This window comes from Cetorhinus maximus, chromosome 28 (genome assembly GCF_964194155.1).
Source record: "Cetorhinus maximus chromosome 28, sCetMax3.hap1.1, whole genome shotgun sequence".
NCBI classification, from domain to species: Eukaryota; Metazoa; Chordata; class Chondrichthyes; order Lamniformes; family Cetorhinidae; genus Cetorhinus; species Cetorhinus maximus.
The window spans coordinates 13,592,381-13,619,960 of NC_135906.1; the positions used below are offsets into that span (position 1 = coordinate 13,592,381).

The window sequence follows — 27,580 nt, forward strand, 5'->3', positions numbered from 1 at the left end:
CTAACCTTTGGCTTTTTTGCCAATCGCTTTAAATCCGATGTGCTTTCACCAGTGATTCCTTGAGCACCGAGGGCTGGCAGAGGAATTGAGTGGGGTGGGTGACTTTATGTGAATTTATTACAGCAGCCACATAGTTCCCTTTTTAAGCTTGGTGAGGAAATCCCAGAGCAGTGCAGAAAAAATTATAGCATCAACCAGAATAAACAGTGACTCATTACTTGTAATTAATAACTACACAAGCATGAAAATGCCATCAAGGCTCCTCCCCCGATAGCTTATTCATTGGTTCGAAATCCCCGTGGTAGAGGGAGCTAGAGCTGCAGGGGCAAGACAATGAATCTAAATGCATGATCAGTCCTGTCAGATACGCAGGGTAGCAGTCAGTGACGGGAGAGCTTTGTGAGGGCAGTACAGGGAACGGCAGAGCACCAGCAGTGTGTGACTACAGTGTGTGAGAGGACCCTTTTCCTGCTTTAAAGGAACATGCTGCTGTTTCATATGACGAGTAGGCAACACCTTTCATTCATGGAATCCAGTAGCTTCTCTTTGCTGGGTAAGTCGACAAGCCCACTTTATGTTAGACACAAAGTCCAATTCTGAGTCACTGCTCAGTCTATCTCTCCTCTCTCTTGTCCCCTCTCCGTCTATCTCTCCAGTCCTATTTTCTCTATGAATTGTCATTCTGTTGGTTTCCACTTCTAATAATTCCTGGAGTTTTAACTATTCTCGTTGGTGCATCTGTCAGGCTGAGAGTAAAGCGTCTCCTTGTGTTAAATATAATGATGTGACCATATGTGTTTTCCATTGTCAGAGCTTGTACCTCTGCATCGAGGCACTTTTCCCTTCAGTGTGGGTAAGGCTGCCAACTCTGTTGGCAGTCTCCTTACCAAGTGGCAGCGCAGGGTATAAGGGAGCATGTTTCTGGGGTTTCCAGCTAGTCGGTTGAAACTGGCCATGCAAACATCAAGATTGCAAATTTTTCTTGGGGGGTTTTCTGAAGTCCTCTCAGTTATTTCAGTATGGGTGAATAGATCTGAAAAAAAAGGACTTGCGTTTTATAGCACCTTTCACCTCAATAGGACATTGCAAAGTGCTTTACGGTGCCTCAGAGAGTGCAGCACCCTCCTGGTACTGTGAGGGAGCATCAGCCTAGGTTTGTAAGCTCAGGTCCAAGAGTGAGGCTTAAACTTATAACCCTGTGACCCTGAAAGCAAGAGTGCTACCAACCGAGCCACAGCTAAACACTGAGCCACACGATAATGCTCATACAAACACACATGCACACGCACACACACACACACGTTCACACACACACACACGTTCACACACACACACACACACACACACGAAGGAGCCAAGAAAAAAAAGGAGTGAAAAAAGCATGTTAAAACAAAGCAGAGTGGGAACTAGCAGAGGGAGAGAAAAGGAAAGAGGGAGGGAATGGTTGGGCAAATAGGGAAAGAGGGGAGAGAAAGGTGGGGCAGAGCAAAACAGAAGGAGAGTGTGAAGGTGAGAACAGATAAAGGAAGCAAAGAAAGGATGTAAGAAGCAGAGAGAGGGGAGATGGCAAAGAACAGGTTGAAAATAGGAGGAAAAAGACAGCAGCAAGAAGATATAAACAAACCCTGTTATAGAATTAAATATTGAAGTATAAATTGGACCAGGAAAGTGTAGAACATTGCGTTCTTTTCTCGATGTGGATCAGAGAAACTGTTCAGGGAAATGATCAGGAAACACATGAATAGGGCAGGAAGAGGTATGTGGCAGGCAGAACAGACCGATATGGGAGCACAGGGAAAGACCCTGCTTTGTAGAATGCCATAAAAGCGATAATATCTTATTCATGTTTCCTGTTATTTGCTAACGACGCCTGGTATAACCCACCCGTGCAACTATCAATCTGATTCAACCAATGGACAAGGATCAGGGCAGAAATTTCCAACAGTGAGTCAAAACGAAGCAATTCACAGCCACATCAGAGACTCGCTCACGCTGTTTCATTTGATGCGAATTCTACTGTCAGTGCACGTTGTGTGAAAGTAGCCCCACACCAATAACCATTGGTACAGCTGCAGCAGTTTTGATGTCCTATTGTTCAGCGTTACATGTCCACCTGAACACCCGCAGCTTTTGGCCAGTGCTCTGCAATGGGATTCCACTCCATCTCGCCCGTTTGTATTTCATCCCGTCTTATTTTGAAGCTGTTAAGTCTTTCCTCTGGTTCACCATCCTCTTCCTGACACAAGTAGATGCTTTTCACTTGCGCCCACACATGCTGAGTCTTTGTTTTTAACTGGGATGTGGGCATTGCTGGCAAGGTAGGCATTTATGGCCCACCTTCATTTGCCCTTCAGAAGGTGATGAGCTTTCTTGGTGAAGCACGGCGGTGAAGGTACTGCTGCGAGGTTACAAGGGAGGGAGCTCCAGGACTTTTATCCAGTGGCGATGAAGAAACAGCGACGTATTTCTAAGATTGGAGAAGTTGGGACTGTTTTTCTTGGAGAAGAGAAGGCTGAGAGGAGACTTGATAGAGGTATTCAAAATCATGGGGAAGGTAGGGGGAAGGTCTCTGGACAAAGCAGATAGGGAAAAACTGTTCACCCCTCATGAAAGGACCGAGAACGAGAGGGCACAGATTTAAAGTAATTGGCAAAAGAAGCAAAAGCGATATGAGGGAAAACTTTTTCACACTGCGAGTGGTTAGGATCTCGAATGCGCTGCCTGAGAATATGGTGGAGGCAGGCTCAATCAAGGCGGAATTAGATTGCTATCTGAAAAGGAAGAATGTGCAGGGCCACGGGAAGAAGGTGGGAGAATGGAAATGATTAAATGGTTCATTCGGAGAGCCAGAGCAGACACAATGGGCCAAATGGCCTCCTTCCATGCTGTAACGCTTCTGTCATTCTGTGAAGTCAGGATATTATGTGACTTGAAGGGGAACTCCGAGGTGATAGTGTCCCCTTATCCGGGAGCTGCTGTTGAAGAAGCCTTGTGCCTTGATGCCATCCATTCTGTAGATGGTACATGTTGCAGCCAAATGATGGAGGGATTGGATGTTTGATGGTTATGCAAGAGCTGGTGGTCAAACAGAGGTCCTTTCTTCCTGGATGGTGTCGAGCTTCTTGAATGCTGTTGGAGCTGCACCCATCCAGGCATATGGAGCGTATTCCATCACACTCCTGACTTGTGCCTTGTGGATGGTGGACTGACTTAGGGCGTCAGGAGGCGAATCACTCAGTGCAAAATTCCCAGCCTCTGACCTGCTCTAGTAGCCATGGTGTTTATGTGGCTGGTGCAATTGAGGTTCTGGCCAATGTTGACCCCTCAGGATGTTAATGGAGAGGGATTCAGAGATAGCAATGCTGTTGGGCATTATGAGGAGGTGGTCAGATACTCAATTGTTGGAGATGATCAGTGCCTGTGGAGAGTGAAATTGATTTGCCACTTATTAGCCTAAGCCTGGTTGTTGTCCAGGTCTTGCTTCATGCAGGCATGGATTGCTGCATTATCTAGGGAATTGTGACTGGTACTGAACACTGTGCAATCATCAGCAAACATCCCACTCCTGGCCTTATGATAGAGAGAGAACACTGTTGATGAAACAGTTGAAGATTTGAATAACACAACTGAGGCCAGATTCTGTCATCGTTTTGACATCTCCATGTGTACCTTTTCCAACAGGAATTACTGGATGGTTATTAGGAGTAGGGATTCTGGTTTAAAATCCTCCTCTTTCCAATCCAGCAATATGAGCACCCGTACCGATATCCCAGGATCAGTCAACTTAACATGGACTTTAAGATTACGAAAGGGTTTGATGGGGAAGACCAAAAGCAGGGACTATAAACATGATAGTCACCAATACATCCAAAAAGGAATTCAGGAGAAACTTTTAGCCAGAGCATGGTTTGTGGAACTCGCTACGCAGAGAGTACATGAGGATGCATTTAAGGGGAATCTAGGTAAATACTAAGCGAGAAAGGAATGAAAGGATTTGCTGATGGGGTGAGATGAGGGGAGGAGGCCTATCAGCTATGGATAGGCTGGGGTTGTTTTGCTTAGAGCAGAGAAGGCTGGGTGGGGAGTGGCGGCTGAGAGAGGTATACCAAATTATGAGGGGCATAGATAGGGTAGATAGGGAGAAAATTTTCCCCTTAGTGGAGGGGTCAATAACCAGGGGGCATAGATTTAAGGTGAGGGGCAGGCGGTTTAGAGGGGATTTGAGGAAAACATTTCTCACCCAGAGGGTGGTTGGTGGTTGGAATCTGGGACACACTGTCTGAGGGGGTGGTAGAGGCAGGAACCCTCACAACATTTAAGAAGTATTTAGAAGGGCACTTGAAACACCATAGCACACAGGGCTACGGGCCAAGTGCTGGAAAATGGGATTAGAATGGAAAGGTGCTTGATGGCCGGCATGGACACGATGGGCCGAAGGGCCTCTTTCAGTGCTGTATAACTCTATGAATGACTCTATGGCTTTTGTGATGCATAAACACCGGCATTAACTGGTGGAACCACCTGTTTCTGTGCGGCAAATCTCTATGTAATACCCCGGTCTAGATCCTTACTGCTCTGTGTGACTCAGTACCATGGTAGCAGGTGCACTTGCTCAGTAAGCTATCAAAGCAACAGCAAGATTATTCTGAAGCTGCATCTTAAATGTTTGCAGTGTAGTTTTGGAACATCCTACACAGTTGTTTTATGTGGCTTTTAGATAGAGAGCCTTACCGGGTCTAGATCAGAGATCCCATTCGGTTCTGTTCTGTTTCCATGAAGTCACCTGGAAGATGAAAATTTCCGGTACAGAGCTGCGAGTTGTGATGAATGTTTAATCGCGGCACAGACCATTTTCTGGTCAACAATTCATTATACATATAATAAGTTAGACAGAGAGATCAGCCAGGGTAAATTTGATTGATTTTTTTTAAAAAATTCTTTCATGGGATGTGGGTTTCGCTGGCTGGGCCAGCATTTGTTACCCATCCCTAATTGCCCCTTGAGAAGGTGGTGGGTGAGCCGCCTTCTTGAACCGCTGCAGTCCCTGTGGTGTAGGTACGCCCACAGTGCTGTTGGGGAGGGAGTTCCAGGATTTTTGATCCAACGACAGTGGAAATGGCGTTATGATTCAAAGTCAGGATGGTGAGTGGCTTGGAGGCGATTCCCTGCTTCTGCTTCCTTTGTTCTTCTAGGTGGTAGAAGTCGCAGGTTTGAAAGATGCTATTGAAGGAGCCTTGGTGAAAGGTGCTGCACTGCATCTTGTAGATGGTACACGCAGCTACCATTGCTGTGTGCTGGTAGTGAGGGAGTCAATGTTTAAAATGGTGGATGGGGGCGCCAATCAAGTAGGCTGCATGGTGTTGGTGTTGAGTTTCTTAATTGTTGGGAGCTGCACTCATCCGGGCAAGTGGGGAGTATTCCATCACACTCCTGACTTGTGCCTTTTAGATGGTGGACAGGCTTTGGGGAGTCAAGGGGTGAGTTACTCGACGCAGAATTCCCAGCCTATGATCTGGTCTTGTAGCCACAGTATTTATATGGCTGGTCTAGCTAAGTTTCTGGTCATTGGTAACCGCCCCGCCAGGATGTAGGCAGTGCGTAAACAGGCCGGGTAGAGGATTCGGTCAGTGTGAAATAAATTAGGTAGAAGATTCAGTCATGATGCTACAGGCCGAAGTTAGGATTTCCAGGAAATATAATGCTGATTATTTCTCAGGAAACCGGCATTAAGAAGCCGTGACCATTTATCCTGGTTCATTTTGTGGTGGCGGCAATCACAGATAGCCAGACACACAGCACAAAACTCAGCAGAAGACAAAAGGCCTGAATAATGGCCTGAGTTTATATTCAAGCAGTGAGCTGGGAGAGAGGCAGCCAGACTACACTTTACTCCCTGTGACTACGAGATCATCCAAGCCTCCCTCGCTTGGATTCCAGTCCGTGACTCAGTGCCAGGAATCTGTTGTTCTATTCATCGCTCCCGATTGTGTCGCAGTAGCCTGAGAAGTCATGCTTGAAATTGTCGGAAGCATTTGAAACAAGGGAAGGAATGTTAGCCCTTTCATACACACTTTTGTCCCCCAGCCTGAAACTGGAAATTTACCAGCACGACCTAATGTGCAGTTTTCCTAACCGAGCAATAATTAACCTCTAAACGACCTTATCTGCCCAGAGCACTTGGATGGAGCAGCGGTAGGTAATTAAATATTGCAGGCGTTCTCTATACCACAAATCAATTTATTCAGAAGATATTATGAGAAACCTGCAATAAAAACAGAAAATGTTGGAAATACATCTGCCAGAGAAAGGGAAGGTTAATGTGAACTGCAGCTCACAAAATCCAGGTTAGCACCCCCAGTGCAGTACTGAGGAAGTGCTGCACGGTTGGAGGTCCTGTCTTCCGGGTGAGATGTTAGACCGAGGCCCTCTGCCGGCCCTAGAGGGCTGCCAAGCCCCCCAGGATTGGCCTGGAGTCTCCGGAAATTGACGATCAATCTCCAGCACACTGCCGTGTGCAACCCTGGAGAAAAATCATGGGGACATTAAAAAAAAGATTGTCCTTTTGTCACTTTTGTTTGAACATTTCTCTTCACCAGATATAAAAAATGTTGCATATGTGAACAAAAGGCTGTCTGGCTGACAATCGAGCATCATCCAATTGGGTAGTGAGTCTTTTTGCTTTCCAATCGGCATAGGGGGGCAGTGCATCACAAGGGTGGATGTGTTGGTTGACCAATGGCTGGCGCATAAGGGCAAGACATGTGATGAAACCTCCAGGAATACACTTAACCACTGTTGGCAACCGTAGTCTGCCCTCTGGGATGAATGTAAATGATCCTATGGTACAATTTGAAAGAAGAGCAGGGAAGCCCTGGCCACTATTTCTCCCTCAACAAACATCACCAACAGAGTAATACCTGGCCATGGTCGCGTTGCTGTTTGTGGGATCTTGCTGTGCAACAAACTGGCTGCCATGTTTCCCACATTACAACAGTGACCACACTTCAAAACAGATCTAATTCTCCGTAAAACACTTTGGGACATCCTAAGGTTGCGAAAGGCCCTATATGGATCCAAATTCTTTCTTTAATGAGTCAAGGGGCTCCTGTTCTTGGGGTGAGGTTTCCCCTGGTGTGATGAGGGCGACAACCTTGCTTGAGAGCTTCGAAATTTTCCTTCTGGTCAATACCTCCAGCCAAACTGGAAACGGACTTGAAAAGAAGTGGTTGAGCCAAGGGAGTTCCTCGCACAGGTTGAGGGAGGCTTAAATGTGGTCCCCTTCGAAACCTTAACCTTTACTTTGCTCACTCATGGGATGTGGGCATCACTGGCACAGGCAGCTTTTATTTACCCCTTCCTTGGATACCACCCAGTGGTTTGCCAGGCCATTTCAGAGGGCAGTTAAGATTCAACCACATTGTGGTGGGTCATATAGAGGCCAGACTAAGTAAGGACAAGAGATTTTCTTCCCTGAAGGACATTAGTAAACCGGGTGGGATTTTACAACCAGGTGATTGCCATTATTAGGACTGTCCAGAATCGAATTTAAATTTGTCATTTGGTAGTACAAAGCTTGAGTATTGCTGAAAAAAGAGACATGTCAAAGCATTTCGTCTTGCACTCATCGGGACACTTGCTTGAATACCTAATATTGGCATTCGTGCGAGTGTTCTGATGAGTGCAAGATGAAAAACTTCGACATGTCTCTTTTTTTCGTCATACTGAATTTAAATTCTACAGCTGGCCTGATAGGATTTGAACTCATATTTCCAGACCTTAAGTCTCAGCTTCTGGAGTGGTTCTGTAACCTAAAGTCAACAACTGGCAGCAGGGGGAGGTTAGAAGGAATATTTTTGAGCCAATTATCACCTATGGTTGATCTGAGATGTACAATAGGTACAATGTGAGTCTCACTCTTACTGGGACTGAGGCACCTTCATATATCAGTTTCATTCCCAGCTTTACACCATGGCCTCACCGCAGTCACAGTGGCCCCGGTGGGAGGTTGAAAGATGGCTACGCCTGGTAATCCCGTTGCCACACTACGTAGTCTCTGATGCGTAAAGCTGCCAGTCATTAAATGATGAGTGCCTGACAATGTTTGGGTCAAACATTTAAAGCAAGCATTCCTTTATATAGGGCCATATAACACCCAAGGAGGTCACTCAGCCCATCGTGCCAGTGCTGGCCCTTTTTTTAAGCTATCAAATTAGCCCCGCTCCCTCTGCACTTCTCCAAAGCACAGCAACCTTTTTTCTTCTTTCCAAAGATATAACCAAATTCCTTTGGAAAATTACGATTGAACCTGATTCTGAATCCAATACCAGCAGTGCATTCCCTATGGTAACAATTTGTTCTGTAATAAATATTCTCCTCATGACCCTCATTGCTCCTTTTGTTATATATATATATATATATATATCCTTACTTCCCATCTGTTCCATTTACCAGTATACTGCTGTTTTCTAAAGACACTTCTCTGGGGCTGGAGCCCCGGAGTGATAGGAAAACTGCTATCAGTAGAGTTCAGAGCCTAGCCCAGGGTCCTCCTATTCCCAGCCAGTTCATCCCTGCCTCAATGTTGTGCTGTGTTGGGCCCTATCTAGGCCGACGCTGATCCACCATGAAGCACTGTGCTCCTGCTGATAGAAGACCTGCGGAACCCCTAGGCAGATAGATAGCAAAGGCAGCTTGTTTGCTGCTCAGTCACCCATGCCTATTACAAAATAGCAGCCCATTGAAAGTGCTTTCTCAACCCACTGCTGTTTCACTGCAGATAAGAAGGGGCTGACAAACATGTGTCAAGCTCAGCTATTTCTGAACAAAGTTGACACTTCTAGGAAACAAAAGGATCCTTGGTAAGGCCAAGTTTAAAAGTTGAGTGCGGGTTGAGGGCTGAGATAAGGACTCTATTGCTATGTGGGTGATTTTACGTGGCTCAGTTGGTAGCACTCTCCCCCCACCGCCGGAGTCACAAGGTTCCTTGTTCAAGTTCCAACCCAGAGCTTAAGCACAAAAACCGTGCTGGTACTTCAGAGCAGTACTGAGGGAGTGCCTCACTGTCAGAGGAGCTGTCTTTCAGAAGAGATATTAAACCAAGGCACCACCTGTCTGCTTGGGGGGAGGGGGTGTAAAAGGTCCAAAAACACTTAAAAAGCTTTTAATTGGCTGTAAAACAGTTTGAGACATCCGATAGATCATGAGAAGTGTTTTATAAATGCACATCTTCCTTTTTTTTTTAAACTGCTGATGGTGAAACTGATGGAATTGCAGGCAACACTGGTTTTACACCCATCCTATTTTATTCTTCATGTATCAAAGAATGATGCAGCACAGGAGGAGGCCATTCGGCCCATCGTGCCTGTGCTGGCTCTTTGAAAGAGACTATAAGGCATGGGGGCAGAAGTAGGCCATTTGACCCATCGAGTCCAGAGCTATCCAATTAGTCCTGCCCTGATGTTCTTTGCCAATAGCTCTGCAAAATTTTCCCCTTCAAGTATTTATCAAGTTCTCTTTCAAAAGTTGCTATTGAACCTGCTTTCACCACCCAATTCCAATTATTACAACTTGCCAAGGAAAAAATTGCTTCCTCTCGTTCTTTTGCCAATCTGTGACCTTTGGCCAATGTCCTTTTTGCCCCTGGAAGCAGTTTCTCCTTATTTACGCTGTCAAAAACCCTTCAAGGTTCTGAACTCTTCTGTTGAGTCTCCTTCTTAACCTGCTCTGCTCCAAGGAGAACAATCCCAGCTTCTTCAATGTCTTTTTGATAAAGTCGTTCATCTCGGGTACCGTTCTAGTGAAGCTCCTCTACCCCCTCTCTCAGGTCTGAACATCCTTCCTTAACTGTGAGCAGAATAGGCTATACCTGGGCAGGCTGTAACAGCAACATTCTGCCCATCCCACGGGTTCCCTGCCCAGCCAGTTGGATTATAATTGCTCCACTAATATTTGCTTTACTGCTTCTGAAAGATAACTGGAAATCTTAAAGGGGGAGATCAAACCAAGAGGAAGCACTTGTTCGGGTTGGAAACGGGAAAGACACAAGAGGAAGGAGTTCTAGCCCAAGGATTTGGTGAGAGTGGGAATGTGCCGAAGAGAGGAAACTTGCTGCTGAGTAGCTTAGCTGTGGTCAATGATATGAACTTTAAAGCTCAGCATTTAAAGCATTTACATTTATGTCGGATCAAAAGTGATCACTATTAACCATTACCATCAATTTTAAAAGAGCTAATTATAGGGTCTTAAGTGCTCTATTTATTTTTGGTAGAAAGAGCTGCGCTTACTCATGAGTTTGCACCTCATTAAGTTACATTGAATGCAAGATCAAACAATATCATCTTGCTCAATAATATAAAAGCAAAGCAACTGCTAACTGTTAACTACCCTCTGAAATGGGTTCAGTTCATGGGCAAATAGGGATGGGCAACAAATTCTGGCCTTGCCAGTGATACCCACATCCCATTAAAAAAAAAAGCTTTAAAGTGTGGAGCCTCACTCTTCCACCTTTTAATTAGTTTTGAAATTTTCTAAAGTAATTTTAAAAAGTAATAACAATTTTTAGTTTCTGTTTTTTTTTTCCCTGTCTCTTTTACCCCTCTACCTTGATCCAATTTCTTTCCCTCTATATATTTCACTCCCTGTGCCTGATTTAACACTGAATTCACTATTCTCAGAGACACTCGCTGCTTTGGACACTGCGCTGCTGATTGATGTTTCTTCAGTCTGATTGGTTGAGATACACAGTTGCTTGCCCTGTGCGCTAAACTCCCAGATGCCCTGTGAGGGTGCTGGGCTGTTCGGCAGACAGCAAGTTGCCCGCACAAAGTCTATGCGGATTTGCAATTCCAACAAACACCTGGCACTCTTTGCTCATTGATTGATCACAGCAGACGCCAGCCTATATAACCTTGAGTACAGACCTTGATAAAGAGAACAAAGGTTTTCACATAGCAAAAACTATAATGCACACACGTTAGAATTTGATTAGAATTACCTGGAAAAACTCAGCAGGTCTGGCAGCATCGGCGGAGAAGAAAAGAGTTGACGTTTCGAGTCCTCATGACCCTTCAACAGAACTGTTCTGTTGAAGGGTCATGAGGACTCAAAACGTCAACTCTTTTCTTCTCCGCCGATGCTGCCAGACCTGCTGAGTTTTTCCAGGTAATTCTGTTTTTGTTTTGGATTTCCAGCATCCGCAGTTGTGCAATTGACCAGAATTATGCAGCAATGGGGAATGGCCTCACTGTTAGAACCTTATCTGATTATGCACATGGAAACTGTGTCATTAGCATTGTGTTTTGGTTTTCCTTATCATCGCCTCCCAAAGCTATTTTAAGTTTCATTCCTGTAAATCTGATGCCACACAGTTCACATCTGATGCAGCAGATAGATTGGTACAATGTACTGCGGGCACACTCTGCAACTGAGCTGATCCACATCATTGTATAACTGACAGAACCCTAAGATGTGACAAACCCCTTTGCTGAGCGACTGACCAATTCAACAGTACTGAAAAGCCATTGTTGCACAATTGACTAAGCTCATGGCAATCACAATACATTGCTCAGTGACTAATTTAACAATACTGCAAAACATTGTTTCATATTCCACTACACCCATGATAGTCACAATCCATTGCTGAGTGAGTGACTGACTGACTAGTCCAGCAAGAAAAGGCTTGCTTTTAAGTGAAAAAGCTTGCATTTAGATAGCACCTTGCATGATCCCAGAATGTCCTAAAAAGCATTTTTTGAAGTGTAGTCACTGTTGTAATGTAGGAAACGCAGCTGAGAATTTGTGCACAGCAAGCTCCCACAAAGAGCAGTCTGATACCGACCAGACAATCTGTTTTTGTGCCTGTTAATTGGTGGATATGTATTGGCCCAGACACTGGAGAAAAATCTAGAAAATAGTGCCATAGGATCTTCTAGGTCCAGCTGCAGATGGAACGTAGGTTTAACATCTTTTTCCAAGAAGTGGGACCTCTGACTGTGCAGCACTCCCTCAGTATTGCACTGGAGGTGTTGGTCTAGATACTGTACTTAAGCTTTGAGAACTTCTGGTCAAGCAGGGCCTTGATTTTAAAAGTTATCAGCCTTCTAATCAGATCCCTCCAGAAGGGAAAAAAACAATGAAAACTGGGATAAAAGGAAACTGGTCCGAACTAGTCTTGTATGCCTTAAAATGGAACACCAGTAAAAACTGGGAAATAAGAGTACTGGTCCAAACTGTTTTTATCTTCTGGGCCTCCACGGCCTTGCCCACCACCACTGCACCCACCCCCCATTTCTGTAATCTCCTCCAACCCCACAACCCTCCAAGAAATCGACACTCCCCTAATTCTGGCCTCTTGTGCATTCTCAATTTTAACTGCTCCACCATTGGTGGCCGCACCTTCAGTTGACTAGGGCCCCAAGCTTAGGAATTCCCTCTCTAGCTCGCTTTTCTCCTTTAAAACTCTTCTCAAAACGTACCTGCTTGACCAAGCTTAAAGTCATCTAACCCAATATCTCCTATGTAGTTTTGTACCAAGACTCCTTAGGCAGTACCTTCCAAACCCACGACCACTACCATCTAGAAGGACAAGGGCAGCAGACACATGGGAACACCGCCACCTGCAAGTTCCCCTCCGAGCCGCTCACCATCCTGACTTGGAAATATAGTGACGTTCCTTCATTGTCGCTGGGTCAAAATCCTGGAACTCCCTCCCTCCAAACCTACACCACACCACATGGACTGCAGTGGTTCAGGGAGACGGCTCACCACCAGCTCCTCAGGGCAATTAGGGATGGGCAATGAGTGCTGGCCTAGCCAGTGACACCCACATCCCTGTGAATGAATAATTTTTAATAGAACACACTTTGTTTTATAACTTGTGCCTCAGGAAGTTTCATTACGTTAAAGGCGCTATATAAATAAAAGTTGTCATTAACAGTGTGGACTGAACCCATAACCTTCTGACTCAGCGGTGAGAGGGCCGAATTAAATATGAATTAAATCTTTTATGTCAATTTAGTGGCAAATTATTGCCCTGAGAAGTCTGATAACAGATTTCTCCCGTGTACTTTTTGTGGGCACTAACAGATTTAGATTGAATGGAAGCTTAAATTGCCAGTTTGAGCCTGATCGCTTCAGAATCTTAGCAGGTCAGCAGGCCCATATCTCAAGATCTTACTCACCCCATTGATGTTTGTATTTTAATTTTACCCCTTCCGCGATCGTTACTTTTGTAACCGTAATAAACATGTATACTTCGGAACAAGGCTTCCTCTAATCTCTGAGCAGTACAGACCAAATCTAATATGTGTCACTTACTGTAGATGAATTATTCGTATACGTTTCTTCTGGGCTCCAGTCATTGACATTTAAATGTTGCCTTTCACATCGTTACAACAATCTGACGCTTTCTAAACTCCTGCCACTTTTGATCAATACTGTCTCCTTAGAATGCACTCAAGCGAGACCACGATAAGATCAGAGCCAGCGGCTTAACACAGCTGGCTTCTGGTGATCTGACAGATAACCCTTTATGATGCGCCAACTGACAGATTCTGAATTGCCTGCCACACTGGCAATAACGAAAGTCACAGCTGGCTTTGGGAAGTTTGTAGAAAACGCATACCCCAAAACAAAGACTCAGAAACACTCGCATACACAATCGCCTCTAAAGCACAATAAAAACGGCAGCACAAGAGAGGGCCTATTCTGGAACATGGCGCAGTGGGTAGTGCCCCTGACTCTGAGCCAGAAGCTCTGGGTTGGAGCCCCACCCCAGGACTTGTTGGCCAAGGAAGGCGTGTTCATAACACGGCCAAACGGGTCGAGTGCCAACCTGGAAATCCTTCCAACGCACGCCAAGGGCAGGCGGTAAGAGCGGGAGAGATTCCTGGTCGGCCGTGTGATGGAAAGAATGTTGGAGCCTCTACCATCACTATCCATAGCTCCAGACCACAACACGCATGTAAAAGTGCGTGTTGCCACAGCAGCTCAGGCTCCCTGAGCAATCTGTAACATGCATCTGAATATATTTGTGAACAATGAGACATTAGGATACACCCTATTAATATCTACCTGAGCTAGTCCTTGACCTTCAGTGGAAGGTATCATTCTAAGTGTCTTTCTGCTATCATTTTGCTGAAAAAATGAGACTCTTTTTGTTGGATCTTGTTGCCTTGCACTCACCAGGACAATTCGCAAGAGTACCAAATGTAAAGGGAACAACAATTTATACCGTATGAGAAGAGATATACATGTCAATATGCGCATTGGGATTCTTACAGTTCCACGCGCTATAGGATTGGCCTTACCAGCAACCTCGTAAATAGGGGCCTGAGCCATTTGCTAACCACACAAGCTTGCTGCCGAAATAGGGCACATCAAAGGGTAATGGCTACCCTGATCAGATGATTTCACCCTGTATATCACACAAACTCATGAACGGGCCTAAGGCCGTCACTTTCGGCCCTGAAAAGTGCCCAGTTTACCTCAGATTACCCTGGAAGGGCAAGGAATCTAAAAACATTGAGCAACAGGTGAAGCTAGCTGTTTCACACTGCTACTTTGCAGCAGCAACACGAGTCGTGTTTACCATTAACAGGATGCGGCTGTCAAGTCAGAAAGGTGTTCTGCCTATCACACAAATGAGTAATGTGGTATATGAATTTCAGTGCCATTGTGATGCTAGGTATCTGGGCCACATGCCCCAGAGATGGGCGGATTGTATCAAACAGAATGTTCCTTCCACTGTTCACTATAGGCAAGGTACAGACTGGACCCAGCCAGCCTGTGCTTGCAAAACTCAAACCGCAGTGTCCAACATTAGATATGATTCTGCGATTATACAACATTTGCTAAATAATCCTCAGTGTGTGAAGAATTACGCTGACAACCGATTTAAGATTGCCAGTTGGGCTCGCAATGTGCACATTTGCGTCTACTGGAAGCTACATATATTAATACACAGCTCTTTGCAGACAGAAAGAACATGTACACACATTGCACCTGTTTCAGCTAATCAAAATAAGTGATAGCCATTCACTGCTCAGGGCAATACATTGACCAATCAGAGTCAAGCTGCCTGGTTTAAATTACAAACAATGCTTGGCAGTTAACTATCAGTCACCATCAACTGGTGCATTCTCCTTGGCAATGTCTCTACCAATTAGAGCCCACTTGCCAACCAATCAGCACTCTCTTTTCATACAGTATAAATTGTTCTTCCTTTTACATATGGTGTTCTTGCAAATTGTCCTGATGAGTACAAGACAAAAAGCTTCAACAAAAAATGTCTATTTTTTTTCAGCAATACTCACGTTCTGCTCTACCAAATGACTAATTCTGCAATCCTTTCCTGCATTCTCTATTTTTTTTTCCATTTCAGATACTTCCCCCTTTAAGCGAGTTACAGTCCCCGCCTCAATTCTTGTCGAGACTTCTTTGACAGGGCCACATCTCCCCACCACCACCACCTCACCCACAACTCCCACCACCAAGAGCAGAAGGTACATGGGAACATCCAAGCGCCCCTCCAAGTCACGCACTACCCCAGCTTGGACATATATTGACCGTTCCGGCACTGTCGCTGGGTCAAAATCCTGGAAAGCCCTCTGTATCAGTACTGTGGGTGTACCTCCACCACATCACTGCAGCAGTTCAAGAATGTGGCCCAACAGCAACACTTCCTCGAGAACAAGTAGGGCTGGGCCTAGTGATGCCAAGATGCTGAGAATTATGTTTTTTTAAAAACTCACTCTTGTTGAAGTGTTCCCCCTTATTACTAATTCAACAATCAGTCACAAAACGTCTTTTCCCATTTACCTCCTCAGAAAAACTTTCGGTTTTGAGAAGCTTTGCTACGCCCTCGCTTAATCTTCTTTATCCCAGTAAGAAAGCTTCAGTTTTCTGATTCTTTCCTCAAAAATTGAAAGTTTTTTTTTGGCGATGTAAATGGGTTAATTTAGCTCAGACTGTCAGCACCAAACTGGAGGAAATTGATTCGCAGTTAAGTCAGTTTCAATGAGACTCAAAGCCAGAAGAATCTCCCCTCCCTCTCCATTCACTGCCCCCACCCCACTCCCCAAAGCAATGGCGGATGCCAAAGCAGTTAACCCCTCAAAAGAATGGGGTTTGGCAATGAGATTGGAGGCTACAAGGATTGACATTGACCAAGGTGACCCGATATCTCATGGCTGCCCTATCGTATTATTGTTTATGGGACTCTGAGGTGCGCAAATTGGCCGTCATGTTTCCTCCATCACAAGATCACAGAATTGTTACAGCACAGAAGGAGGCCATTCGGCCCCACCTATCCGCACTGGCTCTCAGGATGAATTCACCTCGTGCCATTCCCCATGTTCTTCCTGCAACCCTGTGCGTTCTCCCTTTTCAGATAACAATCCAGCTCCCTCTTCAATGCCTCAATTAAACCTCCCTCCACCGCACTCTCAGCTATTGCATTCCAGACCCCGAAACCCTTTTTGGCTGATGAAGACTCTAGAACGATGAGGCAGAGCCCTGATTGTCACAGCAGTAACTACTGGAGAAGTATTTCATTGGCCGTAAGGTGCTGCGGGATATTTTAGAAATGCGGCTTATTTTGATCTTTATCCGAGATTCATCAAGATTTCAAAACCTGTGGGTTGACATCATATTGGGCGATAGTATCTAAAATCCACATTCCTCGCACAGAGTTTAGTTCACCCATCATCCCCTGTGCTCCGTGACTCACATTTTGCCCCTGGTCCAGCAACACCTCGATTTTAAAATTCTCATCCTTGTGTTCAAATCCTTGGGCTCAGCCATCGCCACCTCTGTAACCCCCTCCAGCCATACTACCCTCGGACCTATCTGCATCCCTCCAATTCCAACCAGTAGTGCACCCCCTCCCCCCCAACACGGTTTTCATCGCCCCAGCATTGGTGGCCGTGTATTCAGCTGCCTCAGCCCTAACCTAAACTCTGGAATTCCCTCCCTAAACCTCTCCGCCTCTCCCTCCTCCTCCTTTAAGACTCGCCTTAAAGCCTACATCTTTGACCGAGATTTAGATCATCCACCCTAATATCTCCTTCTTTGGTTCGGTGTCAAACTTTGCTGACATCACTCCTGTGGAGCTTCTTGGGAAATCGTATGACATTAAAGGCATGATTTAACTGTAAATTGTTGTCGGTCACCCAACGTGAGGAACTGAAGGGCCTTCCTATGGTGCAGCGCCCAAACATTGAACATTACAACTTAGCAGCAGGGGTGATTTCTGCTTTGTTTTCATCTCTATATAGTATATACAACAGCTGTTTAGTATTGAGTCAAAGCCTGTACTACAATCTTAGATTGATACCACCTCACAATGTCATTGAAATGTAGACTATGGTGGAGAATGTGGAGGCAAGCTGAATACAGTTCCACATCAGTGCAACTAATTCTGCTCAGGAGCTGCAACTTCTCAGTAACCCTCACACTTTAACCTACTACAAAACACGCAGCATCAGAGAGTGGTCAGTCGTACTCATCGAGCATAGAGACGTTCCCCAGAACCACAGGCATAAGCCAAGAGGAGCAGACAGGAAACCTACTACAAATCGTGGCTGCCATTATCTAGTAGGAACAAGGCAGCAGGTACAGGGGAACACCAATGCCTCCAAGCCACAAAACCACGAATCAAAATCTTGGACCTCCCTAAAGGGACTGCAGCGGTTCATAAAGAAGGCCCACCACCACCTTCATTGTCCATTTGGCTAAAGGTGCCTAAACGTGTGAACGAAAGTTTCTTTGAGTGGTATTTGAATAGGGAGGCAGTGGCGTAGGGGCAGTGTCGCTGGACAGGTAACCCAGAGACCCAGGGTAAAGCTCCGGTGACACGGGTTCAGAATTTGAATTCAATAAGAAAAGAATCTGGGTTTTCGAAGTCGCATGATGGCCACGAAACCATTGTCGATTGCCGGAAACAACCCATCTGGCTGACTAAGGAAATCTGCCATCCTTACCCGGTCTGGCCTACATGTGACTCCAGATCACAGCAATGTGCTTGACTCTTAAATGCCCTCTGAAATGGCCTAGCAAGCCACTCAGTTCAAGGGCAATTAGGGATGGGCAATAAATGCTGACCTAGCCAACAATGCCCACATGCCATCAACAAATTAAAAAAACAGATTTCCCACTCTCTTAACTTCATCTCACCTTATCAAGATATCTTTCTATCCCTTTCTCCCTCATGAACTTACCTAGATTCCTCTTAAATATGCCTATGCTATTCACCTCAACCAAGATGAGTGGCAGCAAGGTCTATATTCTAACCACATTTTGAGTCAAGAGGTTTCCCCTGAATTCCCTATTGGATTTATTAGTGACTACCTTCATGGGCCCTAGTTTTGGACTTCCCCACGATTGGAAACAACTTCTCTACGTCTACCCTATCAAAACCCTTCATAATTTTAATGACCTCTGTCAGATCACCTTTCAAGCTTGACTTTTCTAAGGAGAAGGACACAGGACCAAAGCCTTAAGCTGCCTACGGTTTGGCAACTTCACTCATTAGGGACACAAGGATGCTGATGTGGAAATAGGAAAAAAAAACAGTTACCAAGTTATATGGCTTTGGCAGCTGATGTGGCAGGGGGATGAATGAGGGCTGGTGCCAAAGAAGCTTCCAATGGTGGGCAATGCCCTGCAGTACTGATGTGGCTGGAGCAGTTGCAATGTGTGGTGATCTGTGCGATTTGGCTCTAGGTGCAAAGTTAACTCTCCGATTCAGGATTTCTCAAGTGTTGTATTCTAACTGAGGCTCTTCTCTTTGCTTCCAGTGTTGTTACTCAGCACTCTTGTGGGTCAGTGCTCGCCTGCCTCTACTCTCTGCCCACCTGGACAAGAATTAAGGGGCGGACGCTGTGTAGGTAAGGTAACAATCGTTGACACGCAACAGAGTGCGGCTTCAAAACTTTTCAGTGCGCCTTCCTTGTTTTATGGTGATTGGACAAAGTGTAAATGGACGAGTCATTCTGAAACAGAAACAAGACACTCTGTGTTGGGTGCCAATTAGAAAGAAACCTCTCAACTGGGGACAGTCCAGAGTGACATTGTTGGATAATGCTAATCCTTTTAGTAACAGAATTTTGGGCGCCAGAGACAGCAATATTAGTTACATTTATTATCGATTCAACTCTTGCTGCCTTTTAATGTCATCTCCTGTTTCAGAAGTTATCTCAGCAGAATCTTTGCTTCTGATCTTTGCCTTACTGTGATTTTAATCAGCAGTGATCAGAGATAGGTTCAACAAGCACACAGTTTAAATTAATTCTGAGCTACTTATAGATTGTTTCACCACAGAATGCTGTATTCAGCTCAGGCCACTGCCTCTCGGAAAGGATATGGTGACCTTGGAGGAGGTGCAGCACAGTTTCACCAGGACTCAAAAGACCAGACGATGACCACAGGTTGCATAAAGTATGTTTGTATTCCCTTGAGTGCAGAAGGATAAAAGGTGATTGAATTCAAGATGATTAAAGGATTTGATTGGGTATTGGGGGGGGGTGGGGGTGGAGGAAGCTAATTCCTCTAATAGGGGCATTTGGAACAAGAGGGCATAACCTTAAAATTAGTGCTCAGCAACACAGAGGTGATGACAGGAAATATTCCCTCACACACAGGCTAGTGAGAGCCTGGAACTTTCTCCCCCATAAATCCTGAAGTGAATTGAACATTTTTGAGCTGAGATGGATCAATTTTCTTTTTCTCAAGCAAGGGCTTTAAAGGTTACAGAGCCAAGGTGGGTAAATGGAGTTAACAGCAAGGTCTAATGAAATCGTGGAACAGGCTTCAGGGGCTTGAGAGGCCTACTCCCATGCTCCTATGTTCCAAGTCCTACATTAGCTGTTTAATCTTTGCTCAGGATTAAAAGTAATCTAAAAACATACTGATGTTCTTACATCCTTGGGTTGAGGGAGGCTGACAACCACTGAAGCCCTGTCAGAGCTCACTCATCAATAATGAGTTGGCCGATGTTGACTATATCACAATGGTACAGCAATGATCAGAAGCTGTCAGTAGAAAGGTGCGTTGTGGTAAATGGAAACCACTGAAAGATTGTTTTATTTGCAAAATAAAAACATTGGTCATGCTGGATATAGAGAAATGGTTTTACCTCAATCTCAGACTTTAGCTAAGAGGCAGGTTGAGGACCATAGCTAGCCTACACTATGAGGTTGGACTGCTGAAACCTGGTTAAGATTTTCAGGACACCTTGAAGCAGGGAATTATATTTTATTCTCTCCAAATTTAACCTTTTCCAATCCTAAAGAGGCTGATTCACGCTGAGGTACAGCTCCAGAAACACTGGCTTTCAGCGCCCCTGGCCCTTGTCAGTAAACTATGGTGGTGGTAGTAGTATGTTGCAGTTCACTCAAGGAGTCCAAGTTGCTGTAAACATGCACTTTTACATGCATGTTGTAGTCTGGAGCTGTGGATAGTGATGGTAAAGGTTCCAACATTCTTTCCATCACATACCATCTACAAGATGTACTGCAGAACCTTACCAAGGCTCCTTAGGCAGCACCTTCCAAACCCATGACCGCTACCACCTAGAAGGACAAGGGCAGCAGTCACATGGGAACACCACCACCTGGACATTCCTCTCCAAGTCACTCATCATCCTGACTTGGAAATATACCACTATTCCTCCACTGTCGCGGGGTCAAAATCCTGGAACTCCCTCCCTAACAGCACTGTGGATGTACTTACACCACATGGACTGCAGCGGTTCAAGAAGGCAGCTCACCACCACCTTCTCAAGGGCAATTAGGGATGGGCAATAAATGCTGGCCCAGCCAGCAAAACCCACATCCCATAAATGAATTAAAAAAGACATGACCTCTCCCATTCTTACCATCTGCCATTGGTGTGTGTGTTGGAAGAATTGTCAGATTAATGCTCTACTTCTTCAGACACATTATGAGCTCACCTCCCTTAGTCATCAAGTCCTGAGGTGCGACTTGAAACCCACATTGCCACAAGGCCGTCCATTTAGTCAGGTGGGGGATCACAATGAAGTCTTTATCCAACATCCAGACAGTGCCAACCAGGGGTCACTGGGCAATAATCAAAAGCATGAATCCTGAAGGATGATATTTCCTCCCACCCGTCCCTAGCTCAGACATACGGGCACCTTATCATAACATGCCTATGTTATCCACATGTGATCAGATAAGTTGGCACAGGCTTGATGTTATATCCTTTGTATTTACTGAATGCTAAGTTGTGACAGGATGTGGAATGAGCAAGTGTGATTTTGTAGCGATTTCATCATTTACCCCCATCTGTGCAAAATAAATAGAATGTCTGGGATTAAATCATGCACGAGATCAAGAATTGTACACTTCAAGCTTCGCTGACAACTTTAAAGGTCAGGAATAGCCTGGAGGTTGAACATGGAAACCAGTTCAGTCAGGGCCCAGTTAGCTGCACTCCTATCTCTGAGCCTGAAAGTTGTGGGTTTAAGTCTCGCTCTAGACACCTGAGAACCAAATTTATGCCGACACTCCAGTGCAGTGCTGAGGGAGTGAAGAAGAGGCTTTAAACCGAGGATTCATCTGCCCTCTCAGTTGTAAAAGTTCCCTTGCAGGACTATTTCAAAGGAGAGAATTGAAGTTCCCCCCCTGGTATCCAGACCAATTTTAATCTCCCAACCAACATCACTAAAATAGGTTTACCTGGTCATCACAGCATTGCTGCTTGAGGGATGTTACCGTACACAAAATGACAGTCACATTCCCTACATTACAACAGTGACTACACTTCAGAAGTACTTCACTTTGCGATGCTCTAGAGCTGCGGAAGGAGCTATATAAATGCAAGCTCTTCCTTTCTCTGAAGCTCGCTCAGGTAAGATGTCCTTCGGGCATTGAGATCACAGCCTGTACGGTTTAACATCGCGGTAAACAGGATCGTTAAAAAAATACGGGAACCACGCGGTGAGAGACACTTTCATGAATGGATGTCCTCTCTCCTGCCCCCCCAAACAAATACATTACTGAGAGAACGACCAAGAAAGAAAGACTCCAACAGCAGTTCTCGGTCATGGTAGGACATTCCCAGGAGGACAGTGGAAACGCTTTAGGGATGAAGAGGTCAAACATCCCCGCTCACTCATGGGAGAAGGTTCGTTTGGCAAGGCATCGAACACTTTGAGAGATTCTTTCAGGAGCACACCGAGGCAAAGTCGAGGCATCGGAGGGAGCGCACAGACCTCCAAACACCACCTACCCAACCTTTCAAGCACCATCCGCCCCACGTGTGGCACAGTCTGCCGATCACGCATTGGACTTATCAGCCACCTCAGAACCCATCGAACCGGAGTGGGAGCAAGTCATCCCTCGATCCCGAGGAGCTGCTGAGGAAGAAGAGATTGTGTGTCTGTCTGTCTGAGGGCATGTCTGAGTGTGTGTCTGTGTTTGTGTGTGTGGGTGTGTCTGTGTGTGTCTGTGTACGTGTGTGTGTGTTTGGCTGTTTGTGAGTGTGTGTGCGCATGTCTGAATGTGTCTGAATGTGTGCCTGTGTGTGTGCCTGTGTGTGTGTCTGTGTTTGTGTGTGTGTATGTCTGAGTGTGTGTTTGTGCGTATGGGTGTGTCTGTGTGTGTCTGAGTGTATGTCTGTCTGTGTGTGTGTTTGGCTGTTTGTGAGTGTTTGTGCGCATGTCCGAGTGTGTGTCTTTGTGTGTCTGTGTCTGAATGTGTGTCTGAGTGTGTGTCTGTGTTTGTGTGTGTGTTTGAGTGTGTGCCTGAGTATGTGCCTGTGTCTGTGTGTCTGAGTGTGTGTGTGTGTGTTTGTCTGTTTGTGAGTGTGTGTGCGCATTTCGGAGTGTGTGTTTGTTTGTGTGCTTGTGTCTGAATGTGTGTCTGAGTGTGTATGTGTGCCTGTGTGTATGTCTGTGTTTGTGTGTGTGTGTTTGAGTGTGTGTATGAGTATGTGTCTGTGTCGGTGTCTGTGTGTCTGAGTGTGCGTGTGTGTGTGTGTGTGTGTCTATGTGTCTGTGTGTGTGTGTGTGTCTGTGTGTGTGTGTGTCTGAGTGTGTGTGTCTATGTGTCTGTGTGTGTGTGTGTCTGAGTGTGTGTGTCTATGTGTCTGTGTGTGTGTGTGTGTGTCTGTGTGTGTGTGTCTATGTGTCTGTGTGTGTGTGTGTCTGAGTGTGTGTGTGTGTGTGCGCGTGTGTGTGTCTGTGTGTGTATATGTATGTGTCTGAGTATGTGTCTAAGTGTGTGCTTGTGTGTGTGTCTGAGTGTGTGTTTGTGTGTGTTTTGGTGTCTGTGTATCTGTGTGCGCATGTTTGTGTCTGTGTGTGTGTCCATGTGTTTGTGTGTCTGTACATGCATGTGTCTGTATGTGTATGTCCGCGTGTCTGTGTGTATGTGTGAGGCAGGAAGGCCAGGTCTTTTTATTATTGTCACCTCAGCCCCCAGTTTCCTGCCCATTCACTGGTTGTAAAATGATGGGCTGGCAAATACAAAAGTGGAAAATCCAGCGTGCCTGAGAGACGGGGAGATTGTGTAGACACACGTGAAGCAATGCTGCAGAACAGAAAGTGTGAATAGGAACATTCAAAGTCTGATATCAATTAATGTGGTTGAGTAATGATATTAAACAGTGTGTGAGAATGAGGGGGCATATGTAAATGGTTTTACACACATGAACATGGGGAAATCCACTAAAGTTGTAAGAAGTGAGATATACCGCATATTGCATTTATAAAGACTTTGTGCAACTTCAAATGTTAATGACTTTGGATGTGCATATCATAGCGGCAAATGCTAAATGGCATTTGAAAGCATCGTTTATAACATTTTAACAAAATACAGTTCAAATTTCTAATATTTGACTTGACCACCATCTTCGGTGATGAATCTTTCAGTTTGATGTTCCAATGTGATGCTTTCTAGTCATCGCTGAATGATTTCATTAGCATGGCATGCATGTCATTAACATTATGAAAACTTTATAAATGATGCTTTCAAGTGCCAAATGCAGATTGCTTCCCTCCTGCGCATATTCAAAGTTATCAAAGTTGGAAGTTGCACAAGGACTTTAGGAACACACTAAATGTGATGGAAAAACTGTGAAGAAGAGTGCATGCAGTATTCAATAGTATGTGTGTGTGTGTGTGTGTGGCAGGGGCTAGTTGTATGTGTGCACATGTTGTAGAGGTAAATATATGAAGCATTATATATGCTGGGCTATTTATGGTAGACTGCTTTGATCCCTGACTCTCTGTTATTACTTTAACACCCAGTGTAAAACAGAACTATATACACCTGGAGTTGCATGCAATTGGCTGAATAGGGAGACATTACAGATAAAAGCAAAACACTGCGGATGCTGGAAATCCAATTGGCTGAGTTGGATTGGTGAGCTTGACAGAGGCTTCTCAGTCCCCCATTGCAATGCGGTGACACCTACTGGAAGGAAAATGCTTGCAGGTACAGGGTGAAGGCAGGGTCAGGCTTGGATGTAATGCCTTCGACAGTCAAACAGCTCGGTGGTGCTCACTATCTAGTCCCACCTTGGCGGGTGCAATATATAATGGAGAATGGTGACCGTGGAACTCTCCAGCCAGAGCCAGTTGCACCATGAGAGTAGGGAGCGTGGCGAGGTCAAACCAGGAAGGACACTAACAGAGGCCTAGTAATCTGGAGATATAGGTTCAAATCCCACTACAGCAGTTGGGAAACTTAAATCCAGTTAATGTCAGTAATGGTGACCATGAAACTATTGGATTGTCGGAAAACCTATCTGACTCACTAATGCCCCTTCAGGGAAGGTAATCTGCCTTTCTTACTTGTTCTGGCCTTCATGTGATTCCAGAACTCATAGAAATGTGGTTGACTTGTCTCTGCTTTCTGAAATGGTGCGGCAAACCCCTCAGTTGTATCAAAATTTTCTTCGACAGACCACAGTGGTTCAAGGTGGCTCACCACCAATTTCTCAAGAACCATTAAGGACATGCACTAAACCCTGGGCAAGTGTTGTGGCGGGATGGGTAGCCTCCCTGACCCTGAACCAGAGGCCCTGTGCTCAACTCCCACTTCAGGACTTGATGGCCACACAGAAGGTGTGGTCAAAGGTGAATCCTTCTACCATGCCAATGGCGGGTGTTAAGAGCAGGAGAGATTCCTGGTCAGCTAGGGCACCCCTCAAACAATAGAACCTGTCCCAGGGAAAGAAAGAGCCATGGAAACGGACATAAGCACATGCTTTGTGCATCATTAGGAGCAGGAAGCTTCTAATAAATCCTGGCCCAATACCCACAAACTGTGAATAAGTAAATGAAGGTGAAAAAAAAAGCTCCCAATCCTCTGAAACATGCTCAAATCCACATTGAAATGATGACGCTTTCCTCTACATTGTAACACTGAACCAGGAATGCTTGATGTTTACTCTTGGGTGTCTGAAGAGGAAACGGTTTTCACACTTAGACTTTGTGAACCTAAAATTATAATTTGACAAATGGAACTGGTGACAATTATTTTCTTTATAGACCCTAATAACATCTTAGATTGAAGTAATTTTGTGAAGCTCCGTCTAGTAGCTTCAAAAAGAGCCGCTTCTATCAACTGCGATGAATCCAGAACTAATCCACTAAAAGCAAAGGGCCCTGTTCCTCCCATTAACATGGGGACTCAGCCACTCACACGCACGACAAGAGCGGCTGGCGTGCTCCAGAATTTCTGTTCCCTTTGGCGACGTTGGGTCTTTGGCCCGTTTCTCAGGTCGATTTGGAGGAGGAATAGGGTCGAATGTAGGGCAGAGTGGCCACCCCCATAAGCTTGTTCCTTCCTCCATGTCTGCAAGCCCACTCAGATGGAATACCCCCTACTTGCCTGGGTGAGTGCAGCTCCAAAAACGCTCAAGAAGCTCGACACCCTCCAGGACAAAGCAGCCCCGCTTGATTGGCACCACGTCCACCACCTTCCGCATTCACTCCCTCCACCACTGAGACACAGTGGCAGCAGTGTGTACCAACTGCAAGATGCACTGCAGGGACTCACCCTTGAGCAGCACCTTCCAAACCCACGACCAAAACCTTCTAAAAGGACAAGGGCAGCAAACGCATGTGAACACCACCACCTGGAAACTCCTCTCCAAGTCCTCCAAAATCGCCATTCCATCACTGTCGCTGGGTCAAGATCCTGGAACTCTCTCCCTAACAGAACTGTGGGTGTACCCACACCACATGGACTGCAGCGATTCAAGAAGGCAGCTCACCATCACCTTCTCAGGAGCAATTAGGGATGGGCAATAAATGCTGGTCCAGCCAGCATAGCCTACATCCCATGAAGGAATTTTTTAAAAAGATAAAATGAACAAATAATCCCTTAGGGCTTTACCGGAATACAGAATCATAGAAACATACAGCATAGGAGGCCATTCAGCCCATCGTGTCTCATTCTCCACAGCCCTGCAAACTTTTCCTTCTCAATTATTTATCCAATTCCCTTTTGAAAGTTACCATTGAATCAGCTTCCATGCCACCACCCACCCCACCCGCCCCACTTTTCAGGCAGCGCATTCCAAATCATAATACCTCGCTGCTTAAAAAAAAAATTCTCCTCCCTGTCCCCTCTTGCTATTTTACCAATTCTCTTAAATCTGCATCCTGGCAGGGGATTATTAAATGAATGTAAGATGCTCCGCCCATAATTCTAGTGAAATTGTTATTTTAAAATTCATAAATCAGGGTTACAGTATGAACATGTCAACGAAATAGCCCTGACGTTCCCTATTGCATAATGGAGCCTTACATTGACTCGTTCTGAGTTGAGTGATCGCTGCCTGATGCCAATGATTGATTCCTGGAGTAGGGATACAACAATTAACAAGGGTTTCTGATCATTTCTGCTGATAAGGTCCCGTCTTTCACAGTCCCGTCCAAGAGCGGTTGCTTTGAGAGTACCTGGTGCAACTGGTCTCAGCATCTACCAACAGAGCTGCCCGGACCACATCAAGCACTATTGGTCCCTGCTCCCCTCTACTGCAAACAGTCATGATTTTAGGATTAAGCTGGAGGGAAACTAAAGCAAGCCCCCACCCCACCACCCTCCCCCTGGCCTTTTCCCTTCACAAACAACAATCCCCTCTGCCCTACCCCCTCCACACCCACCTTCACCAACAAGGGTAAAGAACCCATGTACTTCCTTGTCACTAAGGTTGAGACCACTCGTTCATCTACTGCTTATCCCTCATCCCATTATCCAATGAGTCAAGCCTCCCGCTGCCCGGTTCCTAAACCCGAGTCTTTCTCTAGTTTCTCTCCTATCTCCTCTTATTCCCTTTCCGAGCTCAACTTGTCAATGACATCCATCCCTTTCCCGCTAAACTTCTGACTGCCCGTCCCTCCTTAGCTCCCATGGCAGTTGATATTGTGTAGGATTCACTCCCCTCAGGTACTGTCCCTCTCGCTTTCAAATCTGCTCTCATCACCCATCTCCTCAAAAACTCACGCTTCAGCCCCCTGTCTTTGCAAACTGAGCCCCATCTTCAACCTTACGTTCCTCTCCAAAATCACTAAACATACGTGAGCCTCTCGAATCCATGTTAAACTTTT

General features: G+C 45.4%; 1 protein-coding gene across 2 annotated transcripts in view; it reads left to right on the forward strand.

Annotated features, from left to right (window-relative positions):
- Positions 1–323: 323 nt before the first annotated feature.
- LOC144668813 (adhesion G protein-coupled receptor E3-like) overlaps positions 324–27,580 on the forward strand; it is a 68,404-nt gene continuing 41,147 nt past the window's right edge. The window contains exons 1-3 of one of the 2 annotated variants that reach the window (XM_078531188.1): positions 324–553; positions 18,795–18,884; positions 19,318–19,471. Coding sequence is in view for 1 of the 2 variants with exons in the window: in XM_078531187.1 (XP_078387313.1) it covers positions 484–553; positions 18,795–18,884 (160 nt within the window). In the remaining variant the exon portion in view is untranslated. The remainder of the gene's footprint in view (positions 554–18,794; positions 18,885–19,317; positions 19,472–27,580) is intronic. The other variant, XM_078531187.1, reaches the window with a different exon arrangement.